This window comes from Sparus aurata, chromosome 6, assembly GCF_900880675.1.
Source record: "Sparus aurata chromosome 6, fSpaAur1.1, whole genome shotgun sequence".
In the NCBI taxonomy this organism is placed as follows: Eukaryota; Metazoa; Chordata; class Actinopteri; order Spariformes; family Sparidae; genus Sparus; species Sparus aurata.
In genome coordinates, this window is record NC_044192.1 from 2,900,387 (window position 1) to 2,919,194 (window position 18,808).

Consider the following 18,808-nt stretch of genomic DNA (forward strand, 5'->3'; position numbering starts at 1 on the left):
GACAGGGAAAAGAACGGAATTGAGCATTTCTAACTGCACTCGGTAATCGTCGCGTCGGGACTTCCCCGACCCGGAAGCTGATGGAGGAGAGTTGAACTCTGTTTTTAGCTTCACAGTAGAAATCCAGCTAAGCTAGCGGAGGTTAGATGCCCCGGACTATGTGCTGAGACCCTATTTGTACTGTTGCTGAAGTTTGGTGCTGTTCTGAGCATTATTTGTGGCTTTTTGGTGGCGGTTTATATTTGGATCCATTTACTGCAGTGTATTGTTGTCGTGCGGTCGTTTCTGAGGTTGATAAAACTCCGTAAATTAGCGGTCTGCTAACTTGATCTCTCGAGAGGGAGTCTAACACAGTTTCACGGTGATTTAGACCATGGATTAAATTTACACTGGAATATCCCTTTAATACTCCATCTTTCTGTTTCTCTGTCGGCGTGTCGGTGTTGTGAAGACGTTTCTGATGATTCGTGTATCTGAGCTGCAGGTGGAGTCGTCAGTTTCCTGTTTGTGGAGTTAATGAGTGAATGACCTCGTTAGATTCAGTCCGACGTGACGTTGTTGTGAGACAGACGTCCACCCTGCTCTACTTCTGCTACTCTGACGCGCCTCAACACAATTCACCATAACTCACCATTGTTGAAGCCTAACTGTTCGTAACGCAGCACAATGGACCCAGTTCTGTTGTGACAAACAGGGTCAGCAGGTCACTGGGTCTCTCTCTGTCTGGTTCTGTGCTCGTCTCACTGTTGAATGCAGTTGTATGTTGGACATGTTGCTCTGTTTGAACATCCTGTCACATCTCTGTCCTCTGCAGGCCACATGAGACCGTGGTGCCGCTCGAGGACCCGATTGCGACCGAGGTGACGTCCACGCTGCAGGAGTGGGCCTTACTGTGGAAGCAGCTCTACGTGGTAAGAAGCACAGAGGGTTTTTCTTTAAGTCACAGCTCATTAATTATGCTCATCAGTGATTGATTGAGAATGACGACACATAAGAGGTTCATGGTCGTCCCTCCATGACTTCAGCTTCACTGGTTCTTCCCCATGTTCCCACATTTCTGGGACATTTTCAAAATTAGCTCCTGTGTTCCTTCATTTCCCTTCAGTTTCAGCCGTATCCTCCCACAAGAGTTTCTGGAAGCACTTTGTCGTAAATGAATGAATGAATGAGTGATTTTATTTCCATCAGCAGCAGCAGAAATCGTCACAATCACATTCAGTACAAGAACAAATAAAACAGGCTGATTGAAAAGGGCCTAATTTAAAAAGCATTTTTTTTTAGAAATGTGGGAACATAAACACGCTCTCGTTCTTAGAAATGAGCCATGATGTTTATTCCAGTATTAAAGCTGCACTTTGAGGCTGGTAACGAGCTAAAGAAGCGCTGCAGGTTGCTTAAAGTGCATGTTGTGAAATCTATTATCTCTGTGTTGTTACCTGATGTGAGGTGAGTTCAGTCTACAGTGATCAGATACACCAGTATGGACTGGAATAGCTGGGAGATTACCACAGGTGCAACATGTTGTAGTGCAGTCGTTACATGTTAACCCTGAAGAAGGCGAATACAAGATTCATTACGCACCATTCATGAGTGTGATGCACGTTATACTGTGTTGACAAAATCATGTAAGAGGAAACAAACATATTAGCTACATACGTCTCTTCTTAACCACAGATAAGCTAAAACTATGTTGTAACTTTACATTGTTTAAGTAGAATTTTCTATTTCTGTCTTGTCACAGCTCTGTGCTCCTGTCTGGTTTGGTTTAGGCACAAAAACCACTTAGAGTGAGGAGAAAACATCCTCTTAGGTCGCCACGATCACAGTTGGATGGTCCGAACTCTCGTGACAAATAGTCGTGACTGGGTCGCCAGAAAAACGTCTGGAAATGTTTACAGTAGTTCACTTTTGATGAGACAGAACTGGTTGAAAGTCTGAAAGTGTCCTTAAAGTGAAACTCCCGAGGCTTTTTTTGTGAATGTATATGAGTCAAACCTTCATGTAAAAGCATAATTACGATGAAAGATTTACTGTAGTTTCGTTTTCGGGCAAGCTAATTTTCAATGGGAGTGCTACGGGCACTTTTACGATAGCATCAAAATCTCTATTTTTAAAACACTAAGAAGGCTCGACACAACATGAAACTTTGCTCGTAGTATCACCAGGGTCTCTACACACAGTGGTGAGCACAAGTGGGGGGCAGGGGGGTCAGTCACCCCCCCTCATGGCCCAATTGTTGAAACACGCGCATTAAAGTGCCTTCCTGGGAGCCAAATTGACGCTAAAGTGCCCTCTTGGGAGCCAAAACGCGTGCTAAAGTGCACTCTTGGTTGGCAAAACACACTAAACTGCCCCCATGGCTGGTTAAAACATAATAAACTGCCCTCTTTGGTGGCAAAAACACACGCTAAAGTGCCCTCTTGAGTGCCAAAACAAGAGCTAAAGTGGCCTCTTGGGAGCTAAAACGCACGCTAAAGTGCCCTCTTGGGAGCCAAAACGCGTGCTAAAGTGCCCTCTTGGTTGGCAAAACACACTAAATTGCCCCCTTGTCTGGTTAAAACATGATAAACTGCCCTCTTAGGTGGCAAAAATGTGTGCTAAAGTGCCCTCTTGGTTGGCAAAACACACTAAATTGCCCCCTTGTCTGGTTAAAACATGGTAAACTACCCTCTTAGGTGGCAAAAATGTGCGCTAAAGTGCCCTCTTGGTTGGCAAAACACACTAAATTGCCCCCTTGTCTGGTTAAAACATGATAAACTGCCCTCTTAGGTGGCAAAAATGTGCGCTAAAGTGCCCTCTTGGGTGGCAAAACGCGCGCTAAAATGCCCTTCTTTTCTCCCCTGCCCTTCAAAAAGTCTGTGCACGCCACTGTCTACACATGAACACGAGCATTGAGAACATTGTTTGTGTACACAGTGTTTATGAAAAAGAAGATTTTTGAACAACTCACGTTAGCAGTAGCATCTCCAATGTGCCGCCGTCATGGCAGACAAAAAGTGTCGATCCCCGAGTGCGACCTGACAGGATGGAGGTCCATCATTACTCTCCTGCCTGTCAGGTCGCACTCGGGCTGCTAACTGCTCACATTATCATTACATCCTGGTGACTGGAAGAAAAGTGAATCCATAATAATCATTCATGGCTCTGAGCCTGTTACAGATTATATATCAGACCACTCAGTAATAAAACCTTTAATCGTATTAACACTCTCAGTCTCTCAGCGCTGTAATGAAGTGAGACACACACACACACACACACACACACACCCACCTGGATGGATGCACACAGTATGGAAAGATTAACACACATATACATGTAACGTGTGTGTGTGTGTGTGTGTGTGTGTGTGTGTGTGTGTGTGTGTGTGGTGACACATGGGTGAACTCACACTCACACATTGATTTGCTGAATTCTCTGTTGTGGATGTTTCGGTGGCGCTGAAGCCTGAAGAGGTGACAGATGCAGCCGAGCAGAAAGGCAGAGACACACACACACACGCACACACACACACACACACACACACACACACACACACACACACAGGTGTAAACGCGTGTGTCCTCTGTCCATCGATTGATGTGGTTACATCTCCGTCTTTAGTGTTCTTTTGTGAACACACACACCTTCACTTGTGTAGTTTCTCTCTCCAGAGTGTGTGTGTGTGTGTGTGTGTGTGGCCTTTTCACACTGCCACAGGGAATTCAGACATGCTGACGTATGTGTGTGTGTGTGTGTTGTGTGTTTGTGTGTTTGTGTGTGAGAGAGAGAGAGAGACCAGAGAAGATTTACTTGTATTCTTTTCTTGTTTCTTTTTGGACGTTTACGACCAAAACTCAGAGCAGGAAACACTGTGGCAGACTATCTGGGTGCAGAAAACAATCACAGGTTGAAAAAATAGAATAAATTGATAAATAATAACTGAGAGTCCAGGACTTGTGTGTCGAGATCGGTGGACCATTAGGAGACACTGTTCTTTCTCCATTTCTGCTCTTGTGATTTGTGTCACAACGTTACCGCTGCGTTGCCTCTGTGCGTCTGTTAATAACTACATTAACGGGTTATTATCACGTTAACTTTGACGGTCCTCGTTCTTTCATTGTAGCCGTTAGTTCTGCCAATTGGATACATTTTGATTTGAAATACTGAGAGGGAGAAGAAGAGAAGTGTGGAGGGAGTGAGTCAAAGAACAGAAGAGAAAGGTGGAGTGAAATCAGACCGAGGCTGAGAAAGAGACACATCACTCCTCCATCCACAGCGCTCGGATTAGACTTCCTACTGTCTGATTTCTCTCCGTCGGTATCTTTACTGCTCTCTCTCTCTCCCTCTCTCCCTCTCTCTCTCTCTCTTTTCCTTCTATCTCGGCTCATCTCTCGTTTTCTGCCTCTTCCTTCCGTCTCTTACGTGGTTTGTATTGTTTCTCCGTCCTCTCTCTCCGCTGTCACTTACAGCCTGATGTCTAAGTAGATAAGATTGCCTCTGTGTGTGTGTGTGTGTGTGTGTGTGTGTGTGTGTGTGTGTGTGTGTGTGTGTAGGCGGGATATATGTGTGAACAGGAAGGCAGGAGGAGAGGGAGTGGTGACAGCTGAACAATGATGGAGGGATGTGAAGACGGGGATAAACGCAGAGGGAGACATTCCTCTGCTGTGAAATGTGCAGACAAGTGTGTGTGTGTGTGTGTGTGTGTGTGTGTGTGTGTGTGTGTGTGTGTGTGTGCAGCCGAGAGAAAGACAAATGGAGGGAGATGACAGGAGAGACATCCAGTAGGAGGAGGCCTCATCCAGCTTCTGTAGCTTTACAATGCAGTGACATTTTCTGCAGAGACACAAAGACACACAGCTGACTGCATGCAGACAGACACACACACACACACACACACACACACACACACAGACAGTGGACTTGTATATATGATGTGTGACTGTGTGTCTGTTTGACATTTTGATATAAACACAGTGCATGTTGCTGTATGATCATCATGAATTCATGCAGCCGTCACATGTTTGAGCTCCACGTTGGACTCAGACGCTCATCAGAGTTTCATCGTGTCTCTGGAGAAAGACGTGTTGTTTGTGAATATGCAGAAAAGGAATTATTGAGCAGCGACAGATGGAGCGAAATATACAGACGTCATCCACAAAGATCCACAGGAAAAATAAAGTGTTTTGGATAAAGCTTTGATAAAATACCAGTTTAAAGACTACAAGAACACGAGACACTTCTCTGATAGTGCAGCAGCTTCACTGTCGTGTTCATGCTCACAACATGTCTGAAGTGTTTTCTCACAATAGAGTCTGACATGTGAGAGTTTACCCGCTGGTTTCTCTGCTGCTGGTCAGCGACCAAGTCTCCCCTGAAAGTCCTTTTAGAAAAAATACCTGCAGCAACAACACAACACCAAGACATTTATGTATTTATATTGTTGCGCAGTACCGATCTAAATGTTCTCAATATGCAATATATCATGGATGCAAGCCAAAACAATCAGTCTGTAGCCTACATGACAACACATACTTGCACACACTTGGCAATTTTTGATAATCTGATATGCTATAGTATTCATAAAGCAACATATACATAGGAGGCTGTATTGGCTAAAGTTGTTTTATAACAAGGAGGGGCAAAGTTGTGCATTACAATCCAGACATGACGATTATTAGCACCAATCTGGCGCACTTACAAGAGCAAACAGGTGAAGAAATGCAGGTAGCTGATAAACTGGCACAATATCAGTGCAGTGACGAATGAGAGCTGCAGTATGAACGATCGTGTGACATTATTTATCCATCTACAGCAGATATGATCCTACAGATAGCTAGCTAGCAGCAGTAGCAGCTAACGTTCCCTCAGCACCTGCTGCGTCTTCGGAGCACTCGGACTCAACTTCACGTTGTTCTTCTGGGGAGTCAGTGGGCGGGAGAGGATCCTGTGTTCTGGTACCGAGTGGGCCCAGTGTGCCAGCTGCACCAGCATCCTCTCTCAGTGCCGCTTCATCTCTGAGTGCCACCTTTTTCAGTGTGAACCCAAAGTGTGTGAGTGCTAGCCATTTATAGTACGACTTCTCAACTTTAGGTCTTTCTTCTGTTCGGTGCACATGGCTAATTTGCTCCGCGTTGCAAAAAATAGAACATATTTGTGTATAAATGTTTTGAATGCTGAATACTGGACATGGTGAGCTTAAAAACATTTTAGTGACCATTACTGACAATAAAATATTTTATTTTTTATTTTGTTGACAAAATTTGAGACCCCCTTCAAATTTTGCTTTTGAGGCTTTAATGGGTTAATTACTGCACACTGATGTTATAAATGTTTGGGCTGAAAATCTGACTAAAGATTGATGTGAATAATATTTTGGTTTAATGTGACAAATAGTATCGAGGTGGACTGTAATGAAGAACGAGGTCAGAACAGACTTACAAGATGCAACAAACACTGAAGGGCAGAAAGTTTAATTGCACATTTGATCATTTAAAATTAATTATACAGATTATGAATACAAAGGAACATTTGCAGAGTCCTGCCTCCACCTGGTTTGTGTGTTCCAGGTGTGTGTTGTGCCTCTTTCGGTCAGGTGGGCCGAAAAAAATCTTCCACAAAGGAAACACCTCTGCTTCCTCACTCCTCGAGGAGCATTTCAGGATTTTAGACAGTGGCGTGCGCAGACTTTTTGAAGGGCAGGGGTGAAAAGAAGGGCACTTTAGCGCGCATTTTGGCTCCCAAGAGGGCACTTTAGCGTGTGTTTTGGCTCCCAAGAGGGCAGTTTTTCATGTTTTAACCAGCCAAGGGGGCAGCTTAGTGTGTTTTGCCAACTAAGAGGGCACTTTGGCACGCTTTTTTGGCTCCCAAGAGGGCACTTTAGCGCGCATTTTGGCTCCCAGGAGGGCACTTAAGCACACGTTTTGGCTCCCATGAGGGCACTTTAGCACACATTTTGGCTCCCAAGAGGGCACTTTAGCGTGCGTTTTGGCTCCCAGGAGGGCACTTTAGCACACGTTTTGGCTCCCAATAGGGCACTTTAGCGTGCGTTTTGGCTCCCAGGAGGGCACTTTAGCACACGTTTTGGCTCCCAATAGGGCACTTTAGCACACGTCTTGGCTCCCAAGAGGGCACTTTAGCGTGCATTTTGGCTCCCAGGAGGGCACTTTAGCACACGTTTTGGCTCCCATGAGGGCACTTTAGCACACGTTTTGGCTCCCAAGAGGGCACTTTAGCGTGCGTTTTGGCTCCCAGGAGGGCACTTTAGCACACGTTTTGGCTCCCAAGAGGGCACTTTAGCACACGTTTTGGCTCCCAATAGGGCACTTTAGCGTGCGTTTTGGCTCCCAGGAGGGCACTTTAGCGTGCATTTTGGCTCCCAGGAGGGCACTTTAGCACACGTTTTGGCTCCCATGAGGGCACTTTAGCACACGTTTTGGCTCCCAATAGGGCACTTTAGCGTGCGTTTTGGCTCCCAAGAGGGCACTTTAGCGTGCGTTTTGGCTCCCAGGAGGGCACTTTAGCACACGTTTTGGCTCCCAAGAGGGCACTTTGGCTTGCGTTTTTCAACAATTGGGCCACGAGGGGGGGCGACTGCCCCCCTTGCCCCTCCCTTGTGCACATCACTGATTTTAGACGTCCTTCAGTATGTGTGCTGTGACCGATTTCATCCAACAGACGAGGTGATAAAGAAATTAAAAGAGCTCCTCTGAGATATTGTAGAAAATGCAGCGGGGTGCAAACAGATCGTTGCTGCGCTGCCTCATCCTGCTGCACATGCAGACGCTCACAGAGGAAATAACTCTGCAGCAGTAAAGCCTTGTTGACTTACAGACATGTAATATAACAGTGATTTAAATAATGCAGTCGTGTTTGAGCCTGATCAGACTGTGTTCATGTTTCCAAAAATCCTGCATCATGGTGAGAACTGAAGCGGGGCGGCTTTTTACAGTAAAGTCAGCCAAACAAGTAAAGTGTGATCCTCTAATCTCTGTGGAATCAGTGGAGCAGGAGACAGATGGTGAGAGACGCAGCGGAACACAGAGACAGACGATGAACTAGAAGGAACCATCGGAATGATGCAGCAGAACGACGCCAACGGTCGAGAGATAGAAACACTGATGTGAGACGAAAAACAGAGTGAGGGTGAAATATTTACTCTTAGCTGAATGTTCTCTGAGAATTAATAAGCTATATTTATATAAAGTTTGTTACAGGAGACTGAAGATGGACGGACAGACAGTCTAAATGTGAGCTTAAAGTGAAACTCTCTGTAGCCAAAATGCAACCGAGGCTTTTTTTGTGAATGATTATGAGTCAAACCTTCGTGTAAAAGCATAATTACAATGAAAGAGGAACTTTTAAGATTTGCCGTATTTTGGTTTTCTTACACCGGAATATCCCTTTAAGGAAACAGCAGCATCGTCTCTGCTCTGGACACAGAAACAGACACCTGTCACTCCGACGACGAGCCGGCTGCCATCACCTTCTTCATGATGGCCGAGTGCTTGATGAGCCGTGTGATTGGCTGTCTGCTGCGGCTCGAACTCTGTAATTCTTACGGTTTTCGCCGCACGTCTGTAACCAGCGGCCTTCGACACACAGCGCTGTGCTTTTAGGACACGGAGGCTGAAGTAGTGACGCCTCCTGACTTCACCTCACACAGTGTGACACACACACACACACACACACACACACACACTGATGGGTGTCAGAGGCCAAAACGAGAGGTGTCGTTGTCACACTGTGCTGTTAGCTTCACTACACCGAGCTGTCAATCAGACGCTACAGGAAATGACAACAGAGGCCTTCAGGAGAGCCGACGGATCAGACAGCACTCTGTCATCTCCTGCACGTACACAGTAACACTGACTGACTAAATCTAAAGTTCAAATCCATCGCAGTCGGTTTGATCCAGGATTTGATTTCAGACAGTAACTGGATCAACAATAAGAACTGTGCAAACACTGATATCCTGTTATTGTGGAGACGTAACAGCACTGAAGACAAACTCCTGTGAAGAGGAACTTCTTATGTTTGGTATAATTAAAATGACGTGGAAAAACACTGGAAATACATTTCTATACAATGTAAAATATTTATATATGTATGTTAGGGGTGTGCCAAAATATCGATACTACGATATATCGCGATATTTCGTCTTGAGGTACGTTATCGATACACTGGTGCCAAATATCGATATTTAAAAATGTAAAAAAAAAAAAAATAATAATAATAATTTTTTTTTTTTGGCCCACCACCACCACCACCCCTCTTCGGAGGACAGCTTGATCTTTATTCAAACATAGGTATACAACCAAATAAAATTTTAAAAAATGGTTTAAGTAGCTCTGAAACCCACACATATAGATATTTAATGATAGTTGTAGTCAGTGTGTGTGTCAAGAAGAGACACTGTGCAATATACTCTTTGTTTACTTGGCTGTCATTCATGTGAAATTGATTGACAATGTTTTGTAATTCCTGTGAAATGGATTCAGTGCAGTCAATAAATTCTGATTGTCTTCAGTGACACAGATATTGTGATGTATCGTGGATGAAATTTCTCGCGATATATCGATTATCGCAGAATCGCTGTATCGTGATATTATCGTTATCGTGGGCAAAATATCGTGATAGTATCGTATCGCGAGGTACCTGGTGATACCCAGCCCTAATGTATGTATTATAAGTTCCAGTGTGTGTGTGTGTGTGTGTGTGTGTGTGTGTGTAGTGGGTTCACAAATGTATTACTCAGGCAAGACATCAAGAACGACTAACGATAACAAAACAGTCTGATGCTTAATTAGTTCATTAACGATTTTTTTGTGATGTGACACAAAAAAATGTGACACAGTGACACGTTTCATCGTTGAGACAAACTTTAGATTTCTCTGTTTATTTGGAAACATTTGGATTAAACGAGCACACTTCTGAAAATAAAATAATATATATAACAGCAGTAATGGATGCATTAATACTGCATGTAACTCACTAACGAGGCCTTTAATGGAGCTTTGGTTTAATTCCACCTGTGAGTCTGTTAGTCGTGTCTCTCACTAAAAGCTCTCATAAATAACAACATCTCAGATGGAAAAGTTCAATATTCATTTCATTTGAATCCAGTTACAGTCGTCTGAAAGAAGAAACGCACTACAAAGCTTTATCCTCACACCACCCGGCCCAACACACACCAATTATCTCCAGACGTTTCAGTCTCGACCGAGACGTTCAGAGGAAGAATCTCCATCAACCCAAAAGAACAAGAAACCAACTGACAGCATCGTTCAATCATCAATATTTGAGTGTTTCCCACAAAAACAGCATTTCAAAGTACGTACAGCTGTTCTCCCTGCACTGACTTTCACTGTTGTTTTATGGGAATTTTTTTGTTCCAGCAGTTTCCTCCTCTTGATTCTTAAAGTGAAACTCTCACCAAAATCTAACCTCGGCTTCTTTTGTGAATGTATATGAGTTAAACCTTCGTGTAAAAGCGTAATTACAACGAAAGAGGCACTTTTAAGATTTACCGTCAAACTCATTTTCAAGTTTCACTTTTACCATAGCATCAAAATCTCTATTTTTAAAACAGTAAGAAGTCTCGACACAACATGAAACTTTGCTGGTAGTATCACCAGGGTCTCTACACATGAACACGAGCATTGAGAACATTGTTTGTGTACACAGAGTTTACTAAAAAGAAGGTTTCTGAACAACTCACGTTAGCAGTAGCTTGTTCCGCTCGCCGCCGTCCTGCCAGTGGAGAAGTGTCGATCTCAGAATGTGACGTAACCTGGAGGACAGTTTCTACTGAAAAGCTGACTAAATTTACCACTCTTCTGCAGCAGCTTCCTGTTGACAGGAAGTCCTGACGAGTCGATTACCGAGTGCAGTAGAGTTCCGCGGCTCATGGATGAAAATGTATGATTATGACTCCATGGAAAAGCAATCAAAGTTCATATGTGTCTTACCTGCCAGTTTATAACAGTTATTATCGAGAGCGGACAGGGAAAAGAACGGAATTGAGCATTTCTAACCGCACTCGGTAATCGTCGCGTCGGGACTTCCCCGACCCAGAAGCTGATGGAGGAGAGTTGAAATCTGTTTTTAGCTTCACAATAGAAATCCAGCTAAGCTAGCGGAGGTTAGATGCCCCGGACTATGTGCTGAGACCCTATTTGTACTGTTGCTGAAGTTTGGTGCTGTTCTGAGCATTATTTGTGGCTTTTTGGTGGCGGTTTATATTTGGATCCATTTACTGCAGTGTATTGTTGTCGTGCGGTCGTTTCTGAGGTTGATAAAACTCCGTAAATTAGCGGTCTGCTAACTTAATCTCTCGAGAGGGAGTCTAACACAGTTTCACGGTGTGTTAGACCATGGATTAAACTTACACCGGAATATCCCTTTAAGATGCTCTCAAAGAGGAAACTGTACCGGGCTCACAGAACCAGCACAATTCTTTCAAACCGTCTAGAATGTAAACTCTGTTGTCAGGTTGTGTTCACTGTGATGATGCTCGAAAGAAACGACCCAGATTTGTTTGAGCTTTTTATTCTTTACACTCCGACTGCTTTGCAGAGTCTCGTTCTACTTCACAGCAGATTCTGTGTGTATCGTTGCAGCCTGGTGTGTTGAAGCAGCTGCTGAGGAGAACATGTTTGTTCTGTTCTGTCGTGAAGAAAAAGAAATGTTATCTCAGCCCAAACTGGCAGCTCTAGACGGTCCAGCTGGGCGACATGTGGCCATCGTCCAATTCACAGCGTATATCTTTATATTCGAGCTCTCATCTAAAACACTTTGTAAATATTAGGACCGGGCAACAAAATCAAATCTCACAATATGTTTGATCAAATATTGTTGTTATGATTGTTTCCTCCAGTAGAAGTTCTGAAGTACAGATTCAGCCTGTTTACTCCAATAAAGTAATAGATTACAGGCTCTGACATGTATTCAGAGTATCAGAGTAAAAAGTCTCCCTCTGAAGGACATTTGTGGTCAAAGCTAACTGAAGCTCACGTCATATTAATAGAATTCAAAGACTATTAAAGTTAAAGGTAGAATCAGTAGGATTTGTCCCAGCTGTTCCTGAACGCACCACAAAGACAGTTGATTGTTGAGTCTCATTCCCAGGACGTCAAATAGACACATGTTGGGTTGGTAAAGCGTCCCGAGCAGCAACAAAGAGAGAAAATCAGAAACTCTCTGCAGATACGAGGCACTAACACGCCTTTTCTCCACATTCCAGTCTCCCTCTCTGTCTGTTTACGCCTTCTTACGGCTTTTACGTCTTTGTCTCGTCTCGCTGCGTCTGCCGTGCGTGATGTGAACTGTAATAAAGAATCTGTACTGTGTTAGTTCACACAAAAACAGCGAATAAAAACAGATCCTACATTTCTAAAGACTATTTTACCTCTTAATCAACAAAGCAGCATAAACATTATTTAGATTTTGATGATTAGTTGCATTTTTTCTTCTTCGGGCCGCTTTGATCTACAGTTACTTCCAACACTGACCTTCTTCTATTCACTCATGCAGTTGTCTGACGAGTTAATCTGACTTTAATCAGATTCAGGAGTTTTATTCATGAAGCCGTTCTGCTCTGCACTGTTAAACTTCACCTGCTCGGTCAAAGTGAAGGTTTCTATAATCAACACAATGAAGCGAGGTGTTGCTGGTTGATGACACACCGATGCTTCTACATCTGACGCTTTCTTCGCGTGTCTGCTCGCTCTCTTTCCGTCTCTCACGGACGCACAAACATCACACATTTGATTTGGCGGCTCTCTCCGTGGGCAGCAGCCTCCAGACATCGGCCGCGTTGTCAGACGTCTTTATCGTCAAGCGTGCTGTACATCACCATCTTTGGAGGATACACCTTCGCTCGCTGTATCTCCTGTAACACTGCAAAAGTGGAGCTTCCTGCTGCAGACTGGCCTGTGGGTGGGTGAGAGAGAGAGGGAGGGAGAGAGGGAGAGAGGGGGTGAGAAGAGAGAGAGATAAAGAAAGATGAGAAAGATGGAGACTGTGAGCGGGTCAGAGGATGGGAGAGAGGCAGAATAAGGTTTAGGTACACATCTACAGACTCGGAGGCAGCGAGAGGGAGGCGGCGCTGCTGCACGAGAGGATCTCAACTCGTCTGACAGGCTGTGATTTTCCCCTCGTCTGACGCTCTGGAGGCTTTTTAGCCGCTCGGCAGTGTTCGAACCAGAGAAGAAGAGAGAGAAACGAGTGGATTTATCCTCCTTTCACACCTGTAAGTAGCTTCTCCTGCATCTGGACACGAGAGTGTGTCTGCTTTAAAACAGAGCGTCTGTTATTCAGGTGTGTGTTACAGAGAGTTTGTGTACTTGTTGTATGTAAAGCGTGTGTGCGTCCACTGTCCAGGTCAGGATCTATAGGCTGTAATGATAAGTGCTCCGTCATGTATTTGCCATGGTGAGTCACCCGGCGTTGCCACGGTGACGGGTCCATTGTTGGTGTACTGTACTGAAGCAGTTGTTCAGTTTTTATCACAGCAGTGGAGCTTCACGTCTGCTGCTGCGCTGGTTTTTTAGTCGTGTAAGATGTGTGATAATCCTCCGTGACGTCCAGCAGAATGTGTTTTAAAGTGATTTAAAATATCTAAATCTGACTTTCTCATCACCTCAGCCACATAAAATCTATATTAACATCACGTCAGGATGTTCTTATTCAGTGAATGTGTTGGTACGAGATGTTAATCAAGTTTGAATGTTATTAAAGTTTATATGAAGTCCACACATGAGTGTGTCCATGTCTATTATAACTTCTTCTGAAACGTTAGGATGAAGATAGTTTATCACTTTTGTGCAGTTTTTATGCACCTGATCAGAGACGTGTTGGGTCGGCCTGGTTCTTTTCTGACGTTATGTAACATTATGACTATAGAGAGCACTAAGTCAGTAACAGTAAAAGGTTTGGATGTTAGTTTGGACAGCCTGCTGTGACGCTGGAGTTAAAAAATAAACCGTTGTCTGAGTTTTCCTGCCTGACGTGTGAGAACATCAGGTCGTCAGAATAAGGTGGAAATTTCAGGGGAAAAGGTGTGAAAACGAGAAACTCTACCAGGACTTCACAATAAGAGCGGTAAAACAGCCAGTTCACTCTCTGAATTCTTACATCTGTTGTTTTTTGGTTATATTTTGCTCAGATTTATTTTGTATGCATCGACTTTACAGGTGAATTTATCTGATTCCTGGATTTCTACCTCTTAAAATGAATAACCATCAGCCAGGAGTCACAACACTGTCTGTATTCATGCTGTCTGTAGTTCTGCAGGCCAGAGAGAAGAAGTGTTTGTAGCTGAAAGGTGAAATGGAGTTGAGATTTCGGGGTCAGGGGGTGCAGCCGGAGAGTCAGGAGGTGCCTTCAGGGACTGTGCTAACATTTGTCCTCCTCTCCGTTCCCACAGTGGAGTCATGCAATTCATCTCCACTGTACTTTATAACCGCTCGCTCTTTCTTTACGTGAGATATTTGTTCCACGTCTGACTCGAGTCACTCGTGGTGGAAAATGTCAAACAGTCGGATCGGAAACTGTCCTGAAGTACGCACAGCACGAGACACGGCAAGCTGCATCCCTGCTGCTGGCATCACTGAGTGTGTGTGTGTGTGTGTGTGTGTGTGTGTGTGTGTGTGTGTGTGTGTGTGTGTGTGTGAGTGTGTGTGTGTGTGTTGTGTCCTGTGCTCGCTGCTGCAGAGTCCATCCCAAATCCTCCTCTGACCTTGTGTGAACCTGCCTTGTGACACGCAAGACACACACACAACACACACACACACACACACACACACACACACACACACACATACATACACACACTCACACACACACACACACACACACACACGCTGCTTGGTGCTTGAACAGGTTGTTTTTTCCGACCTCTGTGTCGGCCTGGAGTTGTTGGTTTCTATAAGTTTCGATGAGCAGAATGTGTTTTGTTTTGCTCTTTAGTTCACAATCTGTCAGAGATGATAAATATGTATTCCCACCTACAGTTCAGAGTCTAGACAATGTTCCCAAAACAACCCCAGAAAGAGACGGAGGGCATTTATTTAAAAACTTGTTGTTCGGTCTCACATCTGTGAGAGCAGCTTGAGACAAACTCAGATTTAAATAATACTTAAAAAACATATGTAAAATATTCAAATATATTTTGTATCGGTGAACTCAGAGGTTAATCCAATAAAATATGTAGTGATGGAATATAACTAAGTACATTTGCTCAAGTATTACATTTTAGTATAATTTTAAGGCTTCTTTGCTTTAATTTTTCTATTTTCTTAAAGTGAAACTCTCACCAAAATGCAGCCAAGGCTTTTTTTGTGAATGTACTCAAGTCAAATCTTCATGTAAAAGCATAATTACAATGAAAGAGGCACTTTTAAGATTTACCGAATTTCTGTTTTCGGTAAAACTCATTTTCAATGGGAGTGCTACGGGCACTTTACAATCACCAGGGTCTCTACACATGAACACAAGACATGAAATATGATAGTTGTTGCTGGAAGACAGTAGTTCCACCTTAACTGTCCTCCAGGTTACGTCACATTCTGAGATCGACACTTCTCCACTGGCAGGACGGCGGCGAGCGGAACAAGCTACTGCTAACGTGAGTTGTTCTAAAACCTTCTTTTTAGTAAACTCTGTGTACACAAACAATGTTCTCAATGCTCGTGTTCATGTGTAGAGACCCTGGTGATACTACCAGCAAAGTTTCATGTTGTGTCGAGACTTCTTACTGTTTTAAACATAGAGATTTTGATGCTATCGTAAAAGTGCCCGTAGCACTCCCATTGAAAATGAGTTGAAAACGAAAATACGGTAAATCTTAAAAGTGCCTCTTTTGTCGTAATTATGCTTTTACATGAAAGTCTGACTCATAAACATTCACAAAAAAAACCTTGGTTGCATTTTGGCAAGTTTCACTTGAATTTTGTTACTTTGCAGATTTTATTCCTCATCAGAGCCGAAGCAGCAGATTCTGACTCGACTGTTTCTGATTCTGATAATTGGAAAAACGCTCAGATAATCAGTCGACCTGTATTTTACAGTATAAACACACATGTAGTGAGTTTCTGCATCAGAAATACATATTCTGTTAGATGATAAATTACTGAAATCTCAGTGAAGACAATAAATTATTGGTCGTATTTTCACATTAAAGTCAGAGTGTCTCTAATGAAATCTGTCTGCAAGTACAATATTAATACTCTGACCCCAATCTCAATAATTCAGGATTGAAAGAGACATGAATGAATAATATCTGACCTTCCTGTCTCTGGTTCAGGGTCTCATCGGTTCTGACGGACCTGTTCTGTCCCGCTGCAGGTCCAGGATTTAACACTGACAGATTCATTTCACATAAAGCTCCGGCCGTGTTCGGATATTTCCTCGGCAGCGTGTTACAACAACAGCTGAGCAGCCGAGAACAAAATGGATCCGGGGGCTCTTTGTTTGCGCTCCCCGGTGAGGCGCTGCAGCGCTTTTGTTTTCAGGAGCGCAGCAGCCGGTTTGACAGGTGTGAAAATGAAGCAGGACGTTTGCTAATGGATCAGAGGTGTTGGGAGGGTCCCCTCTGATTCGAGAGGTGCCAAGCTGACTCACATCCTATTAGGACGCCTCAAACTGGCAACTTCCTGCAAGTAATCAGTTACTCATTACAGATTACCTGATTAAATTTGCAGTCCTACTTGTCAGAGCGAGTTACTCTCCTGTATTATGAAAGCTGTGCTGCAGCAGTGCGGCTGTGTCGAGTGAATCTGCGTTTCCTCAGTGAGTTTGAGTCATGACGGGAAGTATCTGCACTGCTGAAGTGTCCTCGAGCAAAACGTTCAGGTTGCTTCTAAAGTCATGCGAGGATGAATCCCTGAACCACATGCTGTGTTTAATATAGATAAAACAAAATGTAGCTTTTCCGTTGATTTCAGTCTCATCAGCATCATTTCCATCCAAGGCAGGCAGCTGTATTCAACAATCAACAGGCTCTGTTCAGGCCCAGAAGAACCAAACCGACATTAGAGAACGAGCATTGATTGTTGCGTCGCCTCACATCGTCTGCGTCCCGACCGAAAAGCTCCACCTGAACACATCACAAAGACTTCAGCTGATATATACGCTCTCCTCCTACCCGGTCGTCTCTACTCGTCATTCAAAAAGAGAAACCAGGAGACTCAGGAGTTCAGATTAACCAAGTTTTTAACCTTTAATTGAGAATTTGCCTGTTGAAAAGTTGCAGATGTTACTGGTGAAGAGGCCAAGGTGAAATATCAACAAGAAAAATGCAATAAATGAAATCATGAGCCTTTTTACGCAGGAGAAGACGCATCATCTCTGCAGCATTTGTTCACCAGCTCTCCACCTTGTAATTCACACAGAAAGCCGGCGCTGCAGCTCCTAAAGAGGCGTGACGGTACACGTCATGATGATGATGTCGGTGTGTTTTCAAGGTGTTTCCCAGGTGTCCTCCTGCCAATCTAAACCCGCGGACAGTTTTATAATCATGTGGATGCTGTTATAATGTGTTGTGATTGAGATCCTGACCCACCAAACATCCTGGAAAGTGACAAAGTTACCTTTTTTTCACTCTAAATTACATAATTACATAATCGCCATCAGAAAACTGGAAGTTGTCTGACTCACTCGCGGGGACGGAGGCTGTTTTCTGGGGGAAATTTCCCTGAAGTCTCGGTCCGGAGGGCTGACAGTCTTGGAGATTTATTTTCGTCACAAACACTCGGTGAGTTAAAGTTTTATGCCGGTGACAGACGCTGTTTTTCAGGCAGAAATGTGACGAAGAGTCGGTAGGACAGACAGGACAGACAGGAGGACAGACAGGAGATCAGATGGGAGGACAGATGGGAGGACAGATAGAAGGACAGACAGGAGGACAGACAGGAGGACAGACAGGAGGACAGACAGGAGATCAGATGGGAGGACAGACGGGAGGACAGATAGAAGGACAGACAGGAGGACAGACAGGAGGACAGACAGGAGATCAGATGGGAGGACAGACAGGAGGACAGACAGAAGGACAGACGGGAGGACAGACAGGAGGACAGGCAGGAGGACAGATGGTAGGACAGGCAGGAGGACAGATGGTAGGACAGACAGGAGATCAGATGGGAGGACAGACGGGAGGACAGATGGGAGGACAGACAGGAGGACAGACAGGAGGACAGATAGCAGGACAGGCAGGAGGACAGATGGTAGGACAGACAGGAGGACAGACGGGAGGACAGATAGAAGGACAGACAGGAGGACAGACAGGAGGACAGACAGGAGGACAGGCAGGAGGACAGGCAGGAGGACAGACAGGAGGACAGACAGCAGGACAGACAGGATGCTAAAACCGCTAGTTTTAACACCGCTAAAACTGTCTCAACACTGGCCGACCCACCAACTATCAGCCTGTCCGGGCCGTAAACCCAGTATACACTCCCGCTTAACACCAGACCCACACAGCGGTGGAGCAGTCGGAACAGAACAAACATAAAATAAAAACAATAATCTCAATTGTGTTTGTGATGTTCACATTTATAAAAGAGACTGAATAATTGATTTGCTTTATTTATTATTCATTCCTCTTTTTTCAAAACGAAGCTGCACGATTATAAAACCTGGAATGATTAAAGTTATAAATACTGATCCAACATTTGAGCCTCATCACTTTCTCTCCCGGCTCTTCAGACTCGTGTGAAACGTAGAAAACACGTCTTCTGCTTTTCTCATTTGTCAGGTGTGAAAGTGAGGCAGGATGTCGCTAATGGAAAAGAGGTGTCGCAAGCGTCCCGGCAGATATCACAGCTGTCAGACG

General features: G+C 44.2%; 1 protein-coding gene across 1 annotated transcript in view; it reads left to right on the forward strand.

The window, feature by feature from the left end:
* The window catches only part of LOC115582774 (dedicator of cytokinesis protein 3-like), a 391,011-nt gene that overhangs the window by 363,474 nt on the left and 8,729 nt on the right, over nt 1-18,808 (forward strand). The window contains exon 5 of the mRNA XM_030418974.1: nt 815-911. Within this exon, the coding sequence (XP_030274834.1) occupies nt 815-911 (97 nt within the window). The remainder of the gene's footprint in view (nt 1-814; nt 912-18,808) is intronic.